Source organism: Otolemur garnettii, unplaced genomic scaffold (assembly GCF_000181295.1).
Source record: "Otolemur garnettii isolate 467f Iridium unplaced genomic scaffold, OtoGar3 scaffold00018, whole genome shotgun sequence".
In the NCBI taxonomy this organism is placed as follows: domain Eukaryota; kingdom Metazoa; phylum Chordata; class Mammalia; order Primates; family Galagidae; genus Otolemur; species Otolemur garnettii.
In genome coordinates, this window is record NW_003852413.1 from 7,553,575 (window position 1) to 7,571,384 (window position 17,810).

General features: G+C 54.1%; 1 protein-coding gene across 1 annotated transcript in view; it reads right to left on the reverse strand.

Annotated features, from left to right (window-relative positions):
* The window catches only part of TTYH2 (tweety family member 2), a 22,709-nt gene extending 16,628 nt beyond the window's left edge, over positions 1-6,081 (reverse strand). The window contains exon 1 of the mRNA XM_023511015.1: positions 4,333-6,081. Within this exon, the coding sequence (XP_023366783.1) occupies positions 4,333-4,500 (168 nt within the window). The 5' untranslated portion in view covers positions 4,501-6,081. The remainder of the gene's footprint in view (positions 1-4,332) is intronic.
* Between the last annotated feature and the right edge of the window lie 11,729 nt (positions 6,082-17,810).

Genomic DNA, 17,810 nt, shown 5'->3' on the forward strand with positions numbered 1-17,810 from the left:
GCTAAACTGCAGAGCACAGCTGGCTGGGAGAGGGCAGCGCTGCTAATCCTCACCCGCAGCCTTCAGCTCCCACAGGTCTGGGAGATGAAAACAGCACAGGGGAAGGGGCAGAAACTTTCCAGGGAAACTCAGCAACCAGGCGATTAGATAGATACCACTCCCGGGGCAAACGAGATACATTATGGGGATGTCAACTTTGTGGCCTTTTTATCTGCCCTACACTGGGAGTTCCTGGTTCCAGAAAAAGAGAATGGTTGTCTTTGTTTCATTTTGCTTTGTTTTTTCAATGTCAGCGGCTTGTTCCGTTTTCTGGCTTATGTTTGGTTCTTTTGAACGGGCTAAGGACTAAGAGAACCAGAGTATAGACTCTGCACTGTGCAGGGTCAACAGCACAGGGAAAAACCCCAAACCACGCAAAAGCACATTCGGTCACTAAATGTCACCCTAATAAACTTCCCTGTTCCATTTAACAAGATAAAGCTACAAGAGCTTTGGAACCACTGATACAAATGACACTATTGCTATGTATCAAAAGATAATATTATGAGCAAACCCATAAATGTGGTAGGCTGTTGTATTTCCATATTATATCAAACTTTAAAGCAAAGGACTGTTAAAATTATTTGTATTCTGCAAAAGAATGGGCTTCTTAAAAAATTACCTGTAAACTTTTTCTAAGACCACTTTTTTCTTCTACAATTCCACATTTTTATCTTTTCTTTCTTTTTGAGTCTCACTCTCTTGCCCAGGCTAGAGTGCCATGGCATCAGCCTATCTCATAGCAACCTCAAACTCCTGGGTTCAAGGAATCCACTTGCCTCAGCCTCCCCAGTAGCTGGGACTATAGGCACCGGGCCCAACGCCCAGCTAGTTTTTTCTATTTTTAGTAGAGGTGGGGTCTTGGTCTTGCTCAGGCTGGTCTCAAATTCCTAAGCTCAAGGGATACTCTCTCCTTGGCCTCTCACCACACCTGGTCTATTTTTGCATTTTTTATTTCTTTAATCTCTCTTTGAAAGGAAAAAAAGACAATGGACATTTGTCAGACACTCTTTCTTCCTGATGGTTTTCCACAGGAAACAAAAGAATTACAACACTGATCTTCTCAGAGCCCATTTCTCCAGTCTTCCTGATTCCTTAGAATCAGCACAGCACTCTGCCCAGAGTGGACACCCTCTCCGGGAGAACAGGAGGGACAGGTCAGCTCCCCAGGCTGGGCGGGGTTAGGGACAAGCTAGAGGTGGTGGGAACTTTACTGAAGGATGTAACAGTGGTTTTCAAAGTGTGGTCCCTGGGCCAGCAGCTTCAGCATCACGTGGGAATCATTAAAAACACCCACACTCAGCCCCTCCCCTCCATCTACCCAATTGCAAACTCCACGGGTAGGGCCCTGCCTTCTGTGTTTAACAAGTCCTTCCAGAAATTCTGATGTAAGCTTCAGTTTGAAAACTTCTGGGAGGCAGGAAGCTCCTCGGACTTAACTCTTAAGGACGGTCAGGCCAGATGAATGGGGGTGGAGGGGGTGAGGGGCTGAGACCAGGAGGCCTAGGTTGCGGTTCTGTTCATTTCAACCTGGGGGCAACAGTGTAACCTCCCTGTCCGCAGCTTCTCCACATAAGGGCGGCTCACAGGTCTGCTGCTGGCTCAAGTGAGAGGGCCCAGAGCAGCCACACTGCCCGCCAGGACACATGGTACAAACACACACAAGTCTCTGGTGAACAGGGCCCCTTCACGAGGTGGCCAGATGAGGCCACTTGATCCACAGTAAGGCCTCTACCCACTTGTCACTCCCAAATGACTCCTTTCTGACTCCCTAAATCGGGGCATGCAGCTGACTATAGTGCCAATTACTTGATTTGGACAAATCCGAAAAGAACCAAGGAGCCAAAGGTAGCTGCAACATGCCCTTTATTCAACTTGTGGCAGCCAGCAAGCAGGCATGGGGACACCCGCCTTCATTTAGCTTGTGGGAGCAGGAGAGCTAGCACAGGCAGCATCTTTGCCCCTCCCCAGGTGGAAAGCCTTGGTGCCTCATATAGTAGCCACAGCAAATTAAACACTAATGGTGATTACTTATGAACACTTATGCCAGCTTAATCAGTTATTCAAAATAATCGTGCACCTCCTGGCCTTCAGGTGCAAAAGCTGCATTTAACTCATCTTCCCTGCACTGACCCAGAACCCTTCCAGGCCTTTACTTACCTGGGCACAGGCTTTCCTCTAGGGGGAAGGGCACAGGTATGGGGCATCTGGTCCAGGAAAGGGGGTCTTTAAGCAGGACCCACTCAGCTCTGTGTTGGTGGCCTCTTATGGCTACCAGCTACCTGATCTTGGCTCCGAGAGGCCCAGGTCCAAGCCTCCTGACTTGTCCGTAAGTCCCCCCTACCCTGCCTCTAGGACCATGGCCTCCCTATCCTAGCCTCCCCTCCACTGCGGGGTGATCTCTGTAATTACTACAGTAGCACTCCCGATCCATCAGTGTTACCCCAGCTGGAGTGCACTTTGTAATCTGCCAGGTGCTTTCCCCATTATCTGTCTGATGCCCTTCACCCCACAGATCTGGGAAACCTGCTGAGGTCTGCTGCCTTCCCTGGAGGGCAGCCTGTTTTACCCCAGAGGCCAGAAGCAGCTCCCGTTACAAAGCTCTGGGACTCCTGTCCTCATAGTTAAGTAATGGTGGAGAGGCTGAAAGCTGATCTCCAGGGACACAGAACCCCTTCCCTTTGGGAACACGGGATTTTGTAGAGCAGGTGCTGCTGCTAAATGTCTAAACCTGGCCCTGGAGTACTCTTGGGCTTCAGAGCGGATGGCCCTGGCCTGGCTGGCTTGTTCCTACCTCACCCCCCTGCACAGCGCTCACCTGGGGATAAGGACTTGAACTTTTCCCGTCAGGGTGGCTCTGGGAGTTTCCCTCAGCCAGTGAAGCCAGGCCTCTGGGGTTTCCTGGGCTGGGCAGGGCCAAGCCAGGTTTCTCCTCCAGCAGTCCTGGTGCTGGTGGCTGAAGACAGGCAGAGTCCAGGACAATGACTGCAGCCCTGCCCCACCAAGGCCTGGGGTGAGGGTAGGGTGCCCAGAGGGTGAGTTCCCCCAGCCAGGCCAGGCCCCACTACACAAGGCTGTTCCTCAGCTCCTCCATCCCAGCCACCTTCCTCCTCCACAAAGGGCTGTCCCAGCATCTAGACTCCTGGAACGTTGGCTCTCAGGTTCCCAGGGATGGGTCCTGGCGGTTACCAATGGCCAGATGAGCTGGGGAGCTGGGCCCTGGGTCTGGAGGCTGGGGTGTCCTCCCCCAGTTGTTTTAGGCACAGAGGAACAGCACAGCTGTCTCTTTAAGGTGACCCCCCCCCAGGGGCACACTGAGGGATTAAGGCCTTAGAAGAGCTTAGGAGCAGGAGTGGGCGAACCAGGTCGGCTCCTCTCCCAGAGGATGCCAGGACAATGTACAAATTCTTGGGCAGGGCTAAATTTAGGGGCAGAGGCTGCTTGACACAAATGTGCCTTTTGCTGGGGCTGTCACCCACCCTCTGCAGGGGACAGAGTGCATGTCCAAGGACTGGTTTCCCTGAGCGCTGTCCTTTCCCTTTTCTGCTGCAGCCCTGCTCCCAGGGGTCACCCAGGGCTGTGGGGCTGCCTGGAAAACCAGCCCAAGATATGGGGGCTTCGAGAGAAGGTGAGGGAGGCATGGGGACCAAGGTCAAAACTTGAGAAAACTCTGGTTCCTTGCCATTTGTCTCTGTCACTCAGCCAGAGGCTCAGCAGAACAGCTTTTTCCTCCCCCTAAAAGTCAGACATCTCCTCTGGCCAGCCCAGCACAATCCTTCACTGTGAGCCCCAGCTGGAGTCCCGGCCCACAATCCAGAGCCCCAAGGACACATGGCTGGGTTTCTGGCAAAATCTTAACCACCCATGGGGCTCTTCACTTGTTTTGGAGGAGAGTTTTTTCCTCTTGACATTTCCGGTACCCCACAATACTCTGTATGCAGCACTTAAAATGAACATTAAAAATACACTGGGGCTGCTTTTCCATGTTCAAGGTCTCCTTTGACAAACGGGGAAGTGTTCCGTTTTCCGGAAAATGAATAGTGTTTGATCTCACAGCCACCCCACACCCCTCCTTTGGTTCTCACCCCCATCCCTGCTGCCCCTCCTGGCCCAGAAAGTACAAATTGCCACTGTGTCTCAGGCAGGGCTACTGCAGCCCAGATCGGGGGGCCAGCCCTCCAGCATCACATAGCCCCTTGGTGTGCAGCTGAGCTGGCTGGGATCTGCTTGGGAAATGACCACCCTGACCTGAAGGCTGGGTCTGTGTCCCGCCTGCATCCCCGGGGGCCTTACCAGAGTGTCGATCCCAGAGAAGGTGTGGTTTGCATCATCCAGGGAGTAGATGAGCTGGTACACCCCATCGTTGGTCTCACTGTTTCCATAGAAACCAACACCCACAGCAGCACTGCATGCAAGACCCCAAACAGAGGTTAAAGGTAACACCCAGGGGAAAACGTTCATGATGTTATTTAAAAGTAAACTTCACACGTGCATGTGCAGCCTCTCCCACTGTCAAAACCCAGCCCCATAGTGGGACATCATTACAGCTGAGCCTAGATGGATGCCGCATTACCCCCCAGTGACACCATGAAGGTTCACTCTCGGAGCTGCACATTCTATAGGTTGGACAAATGGACAGGACACGTGTCCACCATGACGGGATTATATAGAGTAGCCCCACTCCCTAAAGATGCCCTCTGCTCTACCCATTCACCCTTCCTTCCCCTCCAACCTTTGACTTTTTACTGTCTCCATAATTTTGCCTTTTCTGGAATGACCTACAGTCAAAACCATACAGCATGAAGCCATTTCCAACTGGCTTCTTCCAGTTAGCAATATGCACTTACGCTTCTTCCATTACCCCCCAAGGCTTGATAGCTCCCTTGTTTTTAGCACTGAACAACATCCCATTGTCTGGATGGACCAGAGTTTATTTACCCACTTACCTATTAAAGGGCATCTTGATTGCTTCCAAGTTTCGGTAATTATGAATAATGCTGCTATAAACACCCATGGAGGGCAGGTCTTTTACTTTATCTGAGAAACTCTTTCCTGGGGGTTGAGGCCAAGTTCTGGCATGTGGGGGTGGGAGGTAAAGGTTAAGGGTCATATAAAGTCACAGAGCCCTTCATCCCTGGCTGGCTGGCTCTCTGGTATACTTCATTCAGGCAATAGGAAAATACTGTCCTCTGGATCTGTGACTCTGAAAGAGGGGAGACTATGGGCCAGCCCCAGGGATTCTGATTCAGAAGGTCCAGTGGAGCCCAGGCACCTGCACCTTCTCCAGCTCCCATGTGATTCCAATGCAGGTGGACTTGGAAACCACTGAGGTCTGTGAGCAAACATGCCCAGTGCTGACCCTGGGTCTCCCCTGACGCCTCCTGAACTGGGGACCCCTCCCATTCTCCACCTTTCCCCTCACCGCCATCTCCAGGCCACCCATGAGGCAGACCATTCTTCTACTGCAAAGTCCCAGCTTGTAGAATGTTCCTTCTTAAAGGGAGGCAAAACCTGCCTCTTTAAACCTCACACTTGCTGGGTCCTGGCTTGCCTTCTGGGGCAGCCTGGTATAAGCCCAGGTTGTCCCTGACACCCTGTCAGATGCTGGAATGTGGCTTCCATATCATCCTTTCACTTCCTGCTCTCCAAACTGGACAAGTGTCCTTCTCTGAGCTGAGGTCTTCAGACCCCTGTCCCTGTCATCATCCAAAATCAACTCTTAACTGGTCACTCTTAAATGTGGCCTCACAATGAACTGCTCAGGTCCAGGCTATTCACAGCTCTGAGTGTAGGGGCTCCTATCTTAGATTCCATTCCCCCACCAACCTGACCTGGGGCACCCCGCAGGATGTGTCTACAAGCAGCCCCTAAATTTCTCCCCTGAAATTGCTATTAAGCTCAATCTCTCCTCCTTCCTATAGGGTTATACTGATTTTTGTTTTGTTTTAATCAAAAGCCAAATTTAAGTCTTTCCCTATGAAATCTCATCTAGTTGGTTTGAGTCCACTATTACAGCCTGAACTAATCTTTTCAATTTTTTTTTTTTTTTGAGACAGAGTCTCCCTCTGTTACGCAGGCTGGAGTATAGTGGCGTCATCGTAATTCACTGCAATCTCAAACTCCTTGGCTCAAGCCATCTTCCCACCCCAGCCTCCCAAAGGGCTGGGGCTCCAGGCAGGAGCCACCACACCCAGCCATGTTCTTATTTTCTTCAAACAAGACAGAATCTCAGATGGGATCCTCTGGAAATCTGCTATGGAAACTGCTTTGCAGGGTGCTCTCGGGCCTCATTCAGCACTTTGCAGGATGTGGTCTGTGGCCTGCAGGAACCCCCTGTTCAAGTGCAGATAAAAGCGCCCCCCTCACCTTGGACCCACTGGATCAGTGTGGCCTGGGAATGTGCATCGTAAAGCACAGTTCCTACATGCTTGGTGGGTGTCACACACATGCACTAAAGTCTGGCAACCTGCTGTGCCAGTGAGTGTTTTTTGGATTCAATTGGAGTTGTGTCACCAGCTTTGTATCTACTGGCTGTGCTACCAAGCACCATGAAGGCCACCTCCCTCTGCAGTACCACCAAGAGACTGAGGGGCTTCACCACGCACAGGTGGACCACTCATGCATTAAATGGATCTTATTTCCACATCCTACAGTGAGAACTTGATTCATTTATTTATTTATTTGAGACAGAGTCTCACTTTGGCGCTTTCAGTAGAGTGCTGTGATGTCATGGCTCACAGCAACCTCAAACTCTTGGGCTCAAGCAATCCTCCTGCCTCAGCCTCTGAGTAGCTTGGACTACAGGCACCCGCCTGGCTATTTTTTAGAGACCGGGTCTCACTCTTGCTTGGGCAATCCAGCTACCTCAGCCTCCCAGAGTGCTAGCATTACAGGCCTGAGCCACCGGGCCTGACTAGAACTTGATTTAAAGGAAAGTGAAATGCTTTTATTATGCTCTGAAAACCACCTTTTGTTTGGTCCAGTGTTTTACTTCTCTAGCTGTCTGGGTCAACGTCTAGGGCATTTCCCACCCCTCCTCAGAACTCCCTCTCCCCCAGCAAGCTGCTGCCCTGTGGCCCTGTGGCCTTATGGCTTTCCTCTCCTTCTCCGGCAGCTTTGTCCCAGCCTCTCCTTCACTTTTTCCTCTTCCTGAGGCAGGTCTTCTGTGTGTGTGGCTGCCACATGACTCCCAGATTTATAACTTGGACACTGAGTCCTCACTCGGATGTTTTAAACAAACCAAACCTGTGTAAAGCCAAGCCCTGACGGTCTGCCTCTCTTCTGGCTGCCTGCCAGCATCACGAGCCTCTGTGGATGGCATCACGTCCCCCAGCCAGGAAACCAGGAACCTGGGGACCACCTGCAGCGGCTCCTCCTCCTGCACTGCCCCAGCCAACTCTTGGTCCCTGCCTGCAGTGAGCCCACCACTGTCCCCTAGGACCACCCCAACAGCCTGCCTCTCACTCTCTCCCCTTCTGCACTCCCTGCCCTGAGGTCATTTTGATCATCCTTGGACCAGTCCTGGCCCGGAGTCTCCTTCAATCTGTCCCTCCCTGTCCCCTCCTCTGTTCTTCATCACAGGGGCTGACCCCTCACACTGAACCTCTCAGACTCCCCTGCCCATTGACTTCTGGTAGCTTCTGCCAGTGGGGGTGCTGGCAGGAGATGGAGGTGGGAGGAAGGGAAAGTGGGGTCCCCCCACCCTCTCTCTACAGCCACTCCTGAGTTTGCTGTGTGGCTTCAGGCCCACTGCAGATCCTACTTCCCTGGTGACATGGCTTCTCCCTCCATCCCCCAGCCTGTAGGCAGAGGTGGCTGTTGGTAATTTGGGGGTCACTCAATGTCCCTATAAAGACCTAAATTCGTAGCACAGTCTAGAAGCTCCTGCATGGTTTGGGTCCCCTCTGTTCCTCTATGCCTTCCACAGGATCACAGGATCTCACTGCCTTCCGTGGCTGCTCACCTCCCCCCAGCAGCACCCGACCCTGCACCTGCTCTCTCTGCCACGCCCCTCCTGCCCCAGGGCCTTTGTACATGTCCTCTCCCTCTGCCTGGAAGTCATTCCTCCTTCCTCATGCCTGCCTTTGCCTAGTTGGGCTTCTCACCCATGGGTCCCTCGCACCCAGGGACGCCTGACTCAGCTGGGTCACCCACTTTTCTGCCTATTCCCTCCCTCCACAGCGCTCCCCTTAGTTTGCAGTTATTCAAGTCACACCAGTGTGTGGTTCTCTGGCTCTAGACCCGGAGCTAGACCAGGAAGGCAGAGCTGGTGCCTGTTTTCTTAACCCCCTGCTGGCTCCCTCTCACCTGCACAAGCAACATAGAATGCTGTAGAAAGAATCCTGCCACACACGCTCCTGCCTGGAGTTTCCCCTAAATTGCAGGTAATTCTTACTTATTAGAATTGCCCCCACCCCCGCCATTCTTCGCTGTTTCAAAGTATTCTTCAAAAACAAGTTTGGGGTGAGAGTTCACATGAGCCAGGGGGCCCTGTGCAGCAAGCACGGCTGGCTTCTTCAGTGGTCCCCAGGGTCTCACCTCTCCCGGCACATGCCACACAGCTGCACGCCCTGGTTAATGCCATGGTTACCTCTGAGGAGACCTAGGCCAGAACTCTGTCCTTGGAGTCTCTTATTTCAGCCCAGCTGCATGTCTCAGCAGTTCTGGGTCCCTTCCCAGGGTCCAGAGCTTTGTCACCTCTGCAAGTCCACTGCAGGATCTTGCCCACCTTGTGGCCTAGGTGAGCCTCACGCTACAGGCAGGACAGGATCAAGAACATGTTGGTGGTAGTAAAGTGAGCTGCCTAGGGCCGAGCACCCAGGCTCTCCAGGCTCTGTCTGGCTCCTGTCCTGCTGCCAAGTAGTGGAAGATTCTGTTCCAGGAGGTGACCACACCCCAGGGGCACCTCAGGGTGCACACTAGGCTCTTAGAAAAAGCCTCTGCAGGTACAAAGCAGAGAAAGGCCAGGCGAGGTGGTTTACACCCATATTCCCGGCACCTCGGGCTGAAGCAGGAGGATTGCTTGAGGCCAGGAGTTCAAGACCAGCCTAGGCAACATAGACCCTGTCTCTGCAATAAATAAATAAATAAATAAATAGTTTATTTCTGTTAGTTAACAGAAAAAGAAAAATATAACTCCTGAAAACAGCATGCGTATGGACACTGCCCATGGTGGAACGGGCTGAGCAGTGGTTACTCCCACGTGGGAGCTAGGAGAATCTTCACTTTCTCACCCAAAACAGAGAACCACTTGGTAGCACCAAAAGCTACTGATCTCATAAGAAGATGGTCTTACTCCTGGCTGGAGTAAGACCTTCTTCTGACCTTACAGACCTGGGGCAGCAGCTGGGAAGGGACAGGGACATGGGGAGTGGAGCTACCCACCGTTTGAGAATGCTGCCAGGTAAACTCAGAGAATAGCCCACATGCCACCAGGCACAGCCCTGCTAGGCTGGACATACCCACATTGTGGCAGTGACTGAGGGCCATGGGGCTCTTCTCAAGACTTCCCATCACCACTCTAGGCCTCTGATTCCCAATGCAAAATGGCATTCATTTTGGGGACATCTTTTGTGTGTATGTGTGTTTATTCAAGTTCAAGCTTATTAGTAACATTGAGTGGTTTACAAAAATTATTTTTCTGGGCTGTGCCTGTGGCTCAAGGAGCAGGGCACCAGCCCCATATACCGGAGGGAGGTGGTGAGTTCAAACCCAGAGGGACATCTTTTCCACCAAGACTGTGAGAACTCAATCAAGAGAACTTAGCTAGACAGCCAATGAGCTGCTTAGGGCTTGGCGGGGGGCAGAGGTGATATCAAGCCCAGGGCTAACCATCAGTAAGACACATGTGGCTCAAGCCCAAGCCAGTGGGCTCTTCACCCTGCCGTGCTGCAGAGGCGACCCCACCCCTGTTCCCTGGCAGTCTGTGTGCCCAGTGCAGAGGGACACTCACCAGCAGATGAGCCCGGCCACCACGGCTGTCCAGGTGACACAGCAGGAGTGACGCTGCTTGGTCTGCACCATGTCATCTCGCTTACAGCAGCACACACAGACCAGGTAGGCCACGAGGAAGAGAAGGTTTAGGCCCAGGCAGACGGCAGCCACCAGCCCCAGGAACAGCAGTGACTGGAAGAGAGGACAGGCCTATTGTCAGCTCTTTGGCCTGACAGTGGGTGGTTCTGGAAGTGCCCCGCTGCCTGGGCTATGAGCGTGGGATCAAGGCTGAGCTGGGTGTCTGTCATCCACCCTTTCTGTTTCCCCGACTTCTTTCCTCCTACTCTGGCACTGAGGCACCAAGGTGGAAGTGATGGAGCTTAGAGGGCATAAAGACCAGTGATGGTCTTGGTGGCCAGCAGAGGGGAGGAGCTGCCAAGGTAGGTCCCTGCTTTGCAGCTCAGACACCATGATGATGATATGGATCAGGCCCTGCTAATGAAGAGCTCTGAGCTGCTCAAGAGACAAGGCAGGAATTGCCAACTGTCACGGGAGACAGAGGAGAGGAATATTCACAAGGACTAGAGCATCCAGAGGCCTTGGGCAGGACACTGAGTGGGACCTGAGACCCAGCCAGGAAGGGACGGTGCAGAACATCTGCTGCCTCCTCTGTGCAGAGGGTCGCACCGCCCGGGCCTCATTCTCTGCCCGGAATGAAAAGTGCCTGCTCTCAGCATTGGGTCCATCCAGAGATACAAGAGCCGGCTCTGTGTTGGTGGCAGGGCTGGGGAGAGTCGGGCTCTACAACCCGGAGTCCCTTCCCCTATATCCTGACAGAGACAGCTAACCCCAGCTGCTATGGGTAGCAGCCAAATCAGAATTCTGAGGGGGCGGGAGGTGCCTTCTCAGGCTGGCCTAGTGTCTCAGGGTCCCAAGAAGGGAGCTGCTGTCTGTCAGGAGGCCGGGGTACTCCCTCTGTCCTCCAATCTCTTGACTCTGCCAGATGGACACCAGATGGCACCGGGATTGGTGGCCATGAGCCAGGGCTAGACCTGGATAGAAGTCAGTCTTCTGAGCTGATAGCCACCCCCTGCTTCCTATAAGCTCTCAAGGCCTCCTGATTCAGAATCCCTAGTGCCCCAGGATGGGCTGTCAGGGGAGACTGTTTTAGGGAGCCTGCATGCCAGTGGTGGCATCAGGGTTGGGGGACACTCCAGGACCCTATGGTAATAGACTTGTGCAGAGACAGGCACACATGGAGACAGCCCTGACAAGTGGAAGCCAGGGGTCTATAGCCAGAGGCCTTCCAGAGGGACAGAGCACATGGTGTGGACACCTCCTGAAGCCCACACTGTCTAGCCCTGTGAGATATGGACAGGCCTCCAGACCTGGCTTGGGCTGCTCTACTGGTTACCCATGACCAGGCTTCTCAGCTGCAGTGGTGGGGACAGCCCAGAAAAGGGCAGAGGAGATGCCTCATGTGGGAGGGGCAGAGAGATTTTTACCTCTACCTGGGATGAACATGTCACAGTTACAGTCTCTCTGGTTCCCTCAGCTTCGTGCACTGTGAACCCTGCTCCAGGCAGTTAGGAAGACTGGGCCTGGTGATCAGGGTACTCCACTACACCAAAGTCCTCACGGCATGGCAGGGGGATGTGGCTGTGGCTCCCCCTGCCCGGACCACTCATTAGTAGCCTATCCCTAGGCTGGCCCCGGATGACCCCTTGCCTCTGTTTCTAGCCCCTAGTCCATATGCCCCCTCACAGAAGGGCCGTGCAGCCCCAGGCTAAGGAAAAGGAAGCCAAGATAGATGGGGCTGTAGAGCGTCACTCTGCAAAGTGAAGTCACCATCCCGCAACCCATGGCACTGACATGTTCTGGGAACTTCTCAGAGATGCAGCATCTTAGGCCCCACCCCAGATCTAGCGAATGAGACCTGAATCTAGATGTGATCCCAGGCCAGGTGCATCCTTGAAGCCTGGGATGTCTGAATTAGTGTCAACACAATGTCTTGATTTTTTCCTGGTAGCTTTGCTTTTCCTTCAAACTGACTCACTTCACAGAGCCCCGAAGTACAGAGCTGTACCTGTTTGAGGGAGGTGGAAGTGTGTCTTGGCACCCCTGCCCCTAAGGCCCGTCTGCTAAAATCCAGGGATCCCCATAACAATTTGCAAACCACTGCACAACATGTCTACCATCACCTGGCAGTTCCGCTTTACAGAAAGGAAGGCTCGTGTCCCCCCAACACATACACACAAATGTTCCCAGCAGCTTACAGCAGTGAACAGCCAAACACGCAAAGTGAGTGTCTACCAACAAGAGAACAGATATAGAAAACGTGTCACAGTCACACGTGGAACCCAACGCAACCATGAAAAGGAACCTGCAGCTCCACACAGTAGCGATGACTCTCACAGAGGTAACCCACCAGACCCCAAACAGTAGAGACCACAGGCTTTAATTTACATGAAGTTCAAAGTCAGGGAAACTCATCTATTGAGATGGAGGAATAAATAGTAGCTACATTTGCAAGGGAGTTTGAGTACGGTCCTGGGGGCTCCAGAGCACTACTTATTGGGACAATGTCCCTCAAACACACGCACACACACACAAGTTCACTGAGCTGCGTGCTCAGGACCGTGCACTTCCCTGTAGTCACTCCTAATGAAATAGACTATAAGCTGAACCCCAGATGAACCTCCTGTGCAGAATGGAGATGGCTGACGTCCAGCCTCCCCCTAGCCACCCTCTACTTCCAGTTTGCCTCCTGGATAGTCCCACTCTCCTTCTATCCTCAAATGGGAAAACCTCCTGAATATATCAGGTGGCCCCACCCAGCAAAGAAGGCTCCTCCAGGAACTGGTCGGTAGGGGTGGTGGTGTGGCAGACTCCCCTGTTTCACACTTTCTCAAGCCTCCTCCCCTCCCATCTGCAAGCCTGGGCCTCTCTCTCTAGGCAGGCCTGGGACTCTGCGGCCTGGGGCCTCTCCAAGCTGGGCAGCTGGCCTCAATTAGGTCACTGATAATGCAGTCCAGCCCCAGTGAAAGCGACGCCTGGGAAACCCAAACTCACTCGGAGGGCTTTTGTTAGCAGGTCACTTCCTGAAGCCTCCCTGGAACCCTCTCTGGGTGCTGGGAGGACACTGGCAGTGGTGGGTGCGGTGGGGTGGGGGGGAGAAGGAAGGGGGAAGGGAAGAAGAAGGGAGAAAGGGGTGGGGAGAAGAAAGGCAGGAGGCAAGTGGGGGCCTAACCAGCAGAATCTTCTCCCACCTGCTGCTTGCTAATGGGCAATTATTTTTTTCTGGTCCTAATTAACACGGCAAGTCCCCATGTGCATGGATGGGGAGGGCTGTAAGGAAGAGGGAGCTGAGTCACATTCACAGGCTTTGGGCTCTGATGGCAGAGATCAGCATGGACAACTTTGCACGTCACCTGCTGTGCCCTGTAGTCATCTCCACTGCTCAGTCCACCCCAATACCATGCCCACAGCTCCCACCATCAGTGCTCTGACTCTGCCTCTGCCCTCATCACAGTGACTTACCATTATCTCTGGTTTGTCACTGTGTAATGGGAAATCCAGAGCAGGGAGCACCAGCCCAGGACCCACACTGGGAGCAGCAGTGATGGCTGCTCCTGGATCCACAGGGCTCCTGTACTGGGCAGGGAGGGCAACATCCTCAGCCCTGGGAAATCTGCAGAGGAGAACAGGCCTCAGAGGAGGTGGGGGCGGGGCCCCCCAGGACAGCTGGGAAAGGCTCAGTGTGACTGTCTGATGACTGTGACTCAACAGTCAGGCTGAATGAATGGGGCTTCCTCATCCTGGACCTCGGACCTCGACCTCCCGGACCTCGACCTCCCTCGGGTGGCTGCCTGATCTTCCCTCCTCAGAACTGCAGGGAGTCCTGTAGTTCTAGGTCCAGCTCCTACTCTGTCCCCTCCCCTGGCCTGAACTCCCCAAAGGGAACACACACCCAAATATAAAACACTAAAAACATCTCCTCTACCCCAACACACGTCCCACAAGGATGTGGGCTGCAGATCCAGGGCTGGATCGGGCAGCACACCCGTGGCTCCTGCACACTGACAGCAGCAACAACTAACACGCGTGCCATGCCCAGCTTGCTGAGACAGGAAAGGGCCTCAGTGCAGCCTGTCTGGGCTCCCTTGAGGGGTGAGTGGATGGGGATGGTGGCACCAGCTCTGGGCAAGGAGGAAACTTTAGTGGCTTTTTCACTTTTTTTGGAGACACAGCTGGATTTCCTGCCAGGTGCTCTTTCTGTTGTCCCCAGTACTATTCACGGACACACGGCCAGTGTGGCCTCCTCCTTCCCAAGCAGTGACTGATTGTGGCGATTTATGACTGCCAGGCACTGGCCACATGGTTTGTACTGGCTAACCCATGAGTCCTTTTACTATCTCTTTGAAGAGGGAATCATCTCCATATCCAATCCTCCTCAAAGGCGAGAAGACTCAGGCTTCAGGTGCAGGCCGCTCCCCTCTAGACACACAAGCTCCTGGTAGCCTGGTAGCCTGGAGCTCACCAGGCCAGGCTCCCTCCTCCACAGCCCTGCTGTACTGCTCAGCTGGAGGGCCTCTTCTGCTCCCAGGGCAGCCTCTCCAGAGGTTGGGGGATAAAAGCTCAAGTCCACTGGGAGGGGGAGGAGCCCCATCAGGGGACTGGGGGCTTCTACTGCTCCTAAAGGCCCCAGAAAGTGTGTGGGAGCCCCTACTTCCTCAGACTCTGAGGCACTGAATGTGCTTGGGCTCTCTCGCCTCACCAAGTGACCTGCTTGCTTTTCAACCATCTCTGTACTTTCAAGACCTGCCCTTGTTTCCAGGATCCCATGCCCCTCTCAGCTGCTCCCTCAGGCCCACACCTGCCTGTTTCCATTTTCACTGTCTTTTTTTTGAGACACAGCCTAAAGCTGTCCCCCTGGGCAGCAACCTCCAACTCCTGGGCTCAAGCGAGTCTCCTGCTTCAGCCTCCAAAGTAGCTGGGACCATAGGCGCCTGCCGGCTATTTTTTGGTTGCAGCCGTCATTGTTGTTTGGTGGGCCCGGGCTGGATTCCAACCCGCCACCTTAGGTGTATGTGGCTGGTGCCTTAGCCACTTGAGCCATAGGTTCTGAGCCATCTTTACTTAGTCTTAAGTGCACATGTGCGCACACACGCTCACTCTATACTGGAAGCCCATACGGCTTCTTTGGACATTTGGGGCATGGGCTGAAGCTCTTCTTGTATGTGTTCTGTTCCATCTCCCCAGACTGGTGTCTGTGGATGAGGTCTCCTTCCTGTCCATCACTACAGTGTTGCACTGAGACACACTGTTGAACCTCAAGGCCAATCCGTGTAATGACCTCTATCACTGGGTCCTATTATGTGCCATGGAACCATCTACTGAGCATGTTATGTGGAATGTCTCATTTAATACCTGTTCAGAGGGGATGGCACCTGCCCCTGGTCACACAGTGAAAGAACTAGGAATCCAACCTCCAGGTGGATAGCAAAGCCCTTGCCCTAAACTGCCACAGCACTAAACCCAGGGGCTGGTCCCAGAGTCCCCACTGCCAAGGTTATCACAGTGACCACATGCCTGGCATAGTGCTTGGTCCCAATCAAGTTTGCTGAGAGCTGAGAGGACTGATCCACTGTTTGATTATGGCAGTGAGTGGTGCTCAGGAGGAAAGGGGACATCCAGGAGAGATCATGGCCACATGACAGGGGAACTCCAAAATAGGAGCTCTTTAAAAAACACTCAGAGTCAGACTTCCCCTCCTGGCCCACCACACTCATCTCCCACTTAGTGATGCGGGGGTGGGGTGAGCAGAACCAGGGGTGGGTGGGCAGGCCAGGTGCTGACTGCCCAGGAGCAGTGGCCAATGGGAAGGGGATGCCCTCTGTGGCCATCTGATGCCCATCACAGAGTGTGCCAGGGTCAGAACTTAGGGAGGAGACAGGCAGAGGATGTGAGTGGGTCCCTCTGGCTTAGCTGACACCTGTCCAAGGGACTGGAGGGAGAGGGCTCAGGCTGTGCCAGCCACAGCTGCTACACAGACAGGAGCTGTTTCTAGGGCCATGAGGGTGGGGGAAAGTGCCCTTACCATCCCTACCCTCATCTAGGGGTCTTCTTGATTTCCTCCAGTGGAGGAGGAAAATACGGTTAGACACTCTGGGTGTGGGATCTGGGGCATTGGGTTGAGGGGATGGACACAAAAACATATGGACACCCCCGCCCCCAACAACACAGCTGTCTCTGAAATCATATCCGCCTCTTTTCTCATGCATTCTTTGGGAACGGAAGATTCCCTGGAGCTATCCCCAGGCAGCTACATTCTCAGGGAACTCAGACTTCTACAGGCAAGGATCTGGGAGAGGGAGGGGCAGACGGATCTGGGAGAGGGAGGGGCAGACGGATCAGGAGGGAGCTGGGTCAGGTGCTGACTGCTGCCTGCCCCTGGTGTACTCACCTAACAGAAGGAAGGGGGCTGCTTCTCCCCTCCTTCTGGAAAGGCAGGCACCATCTGCCTGGGCCTGATGGCACCAAGGACACCAGGGGTTATTATTAGGCTCCCTGTCACTGTCACTGGCACTTGGGCAGTGCATACCCTACAGGATCAGGATCTCCTGGGCCCTGCAGAAGAAAGGCCTCCAAAGAGGCACTGCTTTGCCCCAACCTGACCAGCCCCATACCAGGAAAACTTGACACTGCAGGCAGAGGCGGCCTGGGGGTCAAAGTCCTGAGATCGGTGCATAGCTCTGAACAAAATGTGTCCTATCCTGGGCCACCCAGACCCTGAATCTTTCATTCAACATGGGAATTGACTCAGTGTGACCACGACAGGAGCCAGAGCAGGCTTGATCAGACATGAGACAGGCTGGGAGACTCTGCAGCTCTGGGCAGGAAGGTCTGGGGAGCCCTGGCCCCAGTTGTAGGGTGTAGAAACCCACCGAGAGGAGGGCCAGCAATGCCAGGATGAGGGGAGTGGCTGGCCAAGACGTTCAGACCCCACAAACTCAGGGCCTAGAAGAGGTAGGGTGGGGGAACCGGAATGGGGCAGCTCAGGACCAAGCAGAGGACAAAGAGAAGAGGCTGATAACACAAGGGAGTTCTCAGGCCGACAGTGTGAGATGGGGCTGACTGAAGGCCGCCTCCCTGCCCTGAAACAAACTCGGCGGCTGCTGTTCTCTGCGTGCTGGATCGAAGTCACCTACACCGCCTCCCCCAGCCCTCAGCCTTCCAGAAGGGGCCCAGGCAGAGGTCATGGCAGCGGCTCCCAGCCTGCAGGGAGGGGGTGCTTGGGAGACGGACACGGGAGACTCAAGTCAGTTTTTGCCAAAACTTCTTCCAGGCCACGCAGCCTCGGAAAGATAGCGCCGGGTCTTGGAACCTCAAAAGGTGGAAAACGTCCAGGCACTCCTGGGCGCATCCGCACACCCCACGCTGCCCTGTCCCCTACTCCCGTCACCGACTCAGCCCACTCCTCCTGCAAGGCAGTCTCTGAGCCATTTCTCCCCTGCTCAGCACCGGCTTAACTCCAATCTTTCTGGTTTTCTGGGCCCCCGAGGTTCCAAGACGGGAGGGCCCTCTGGCCAAGAGCCTGGGGGCGTGTAGGCTGGAAGGGATGAAAAGAGGGGGAAGGGCGGCGGGGAAGAGAGAAGGGGTCTGAGAGGCGCGTGGGAGAGTGCGTACTGCCGAGAGAAGGGATTGTGCAGGGACTCCGGGCGCGCGTGGTCCGGGTCTAGGGCTGCTCAGACTCACCTCTTGGTAATTCTCGTCTCTGGGGCTAAAGCTGCTGTCCACGGGCTGCAGGCGCAGGCCGAGATGCGGGACGCTGTGCA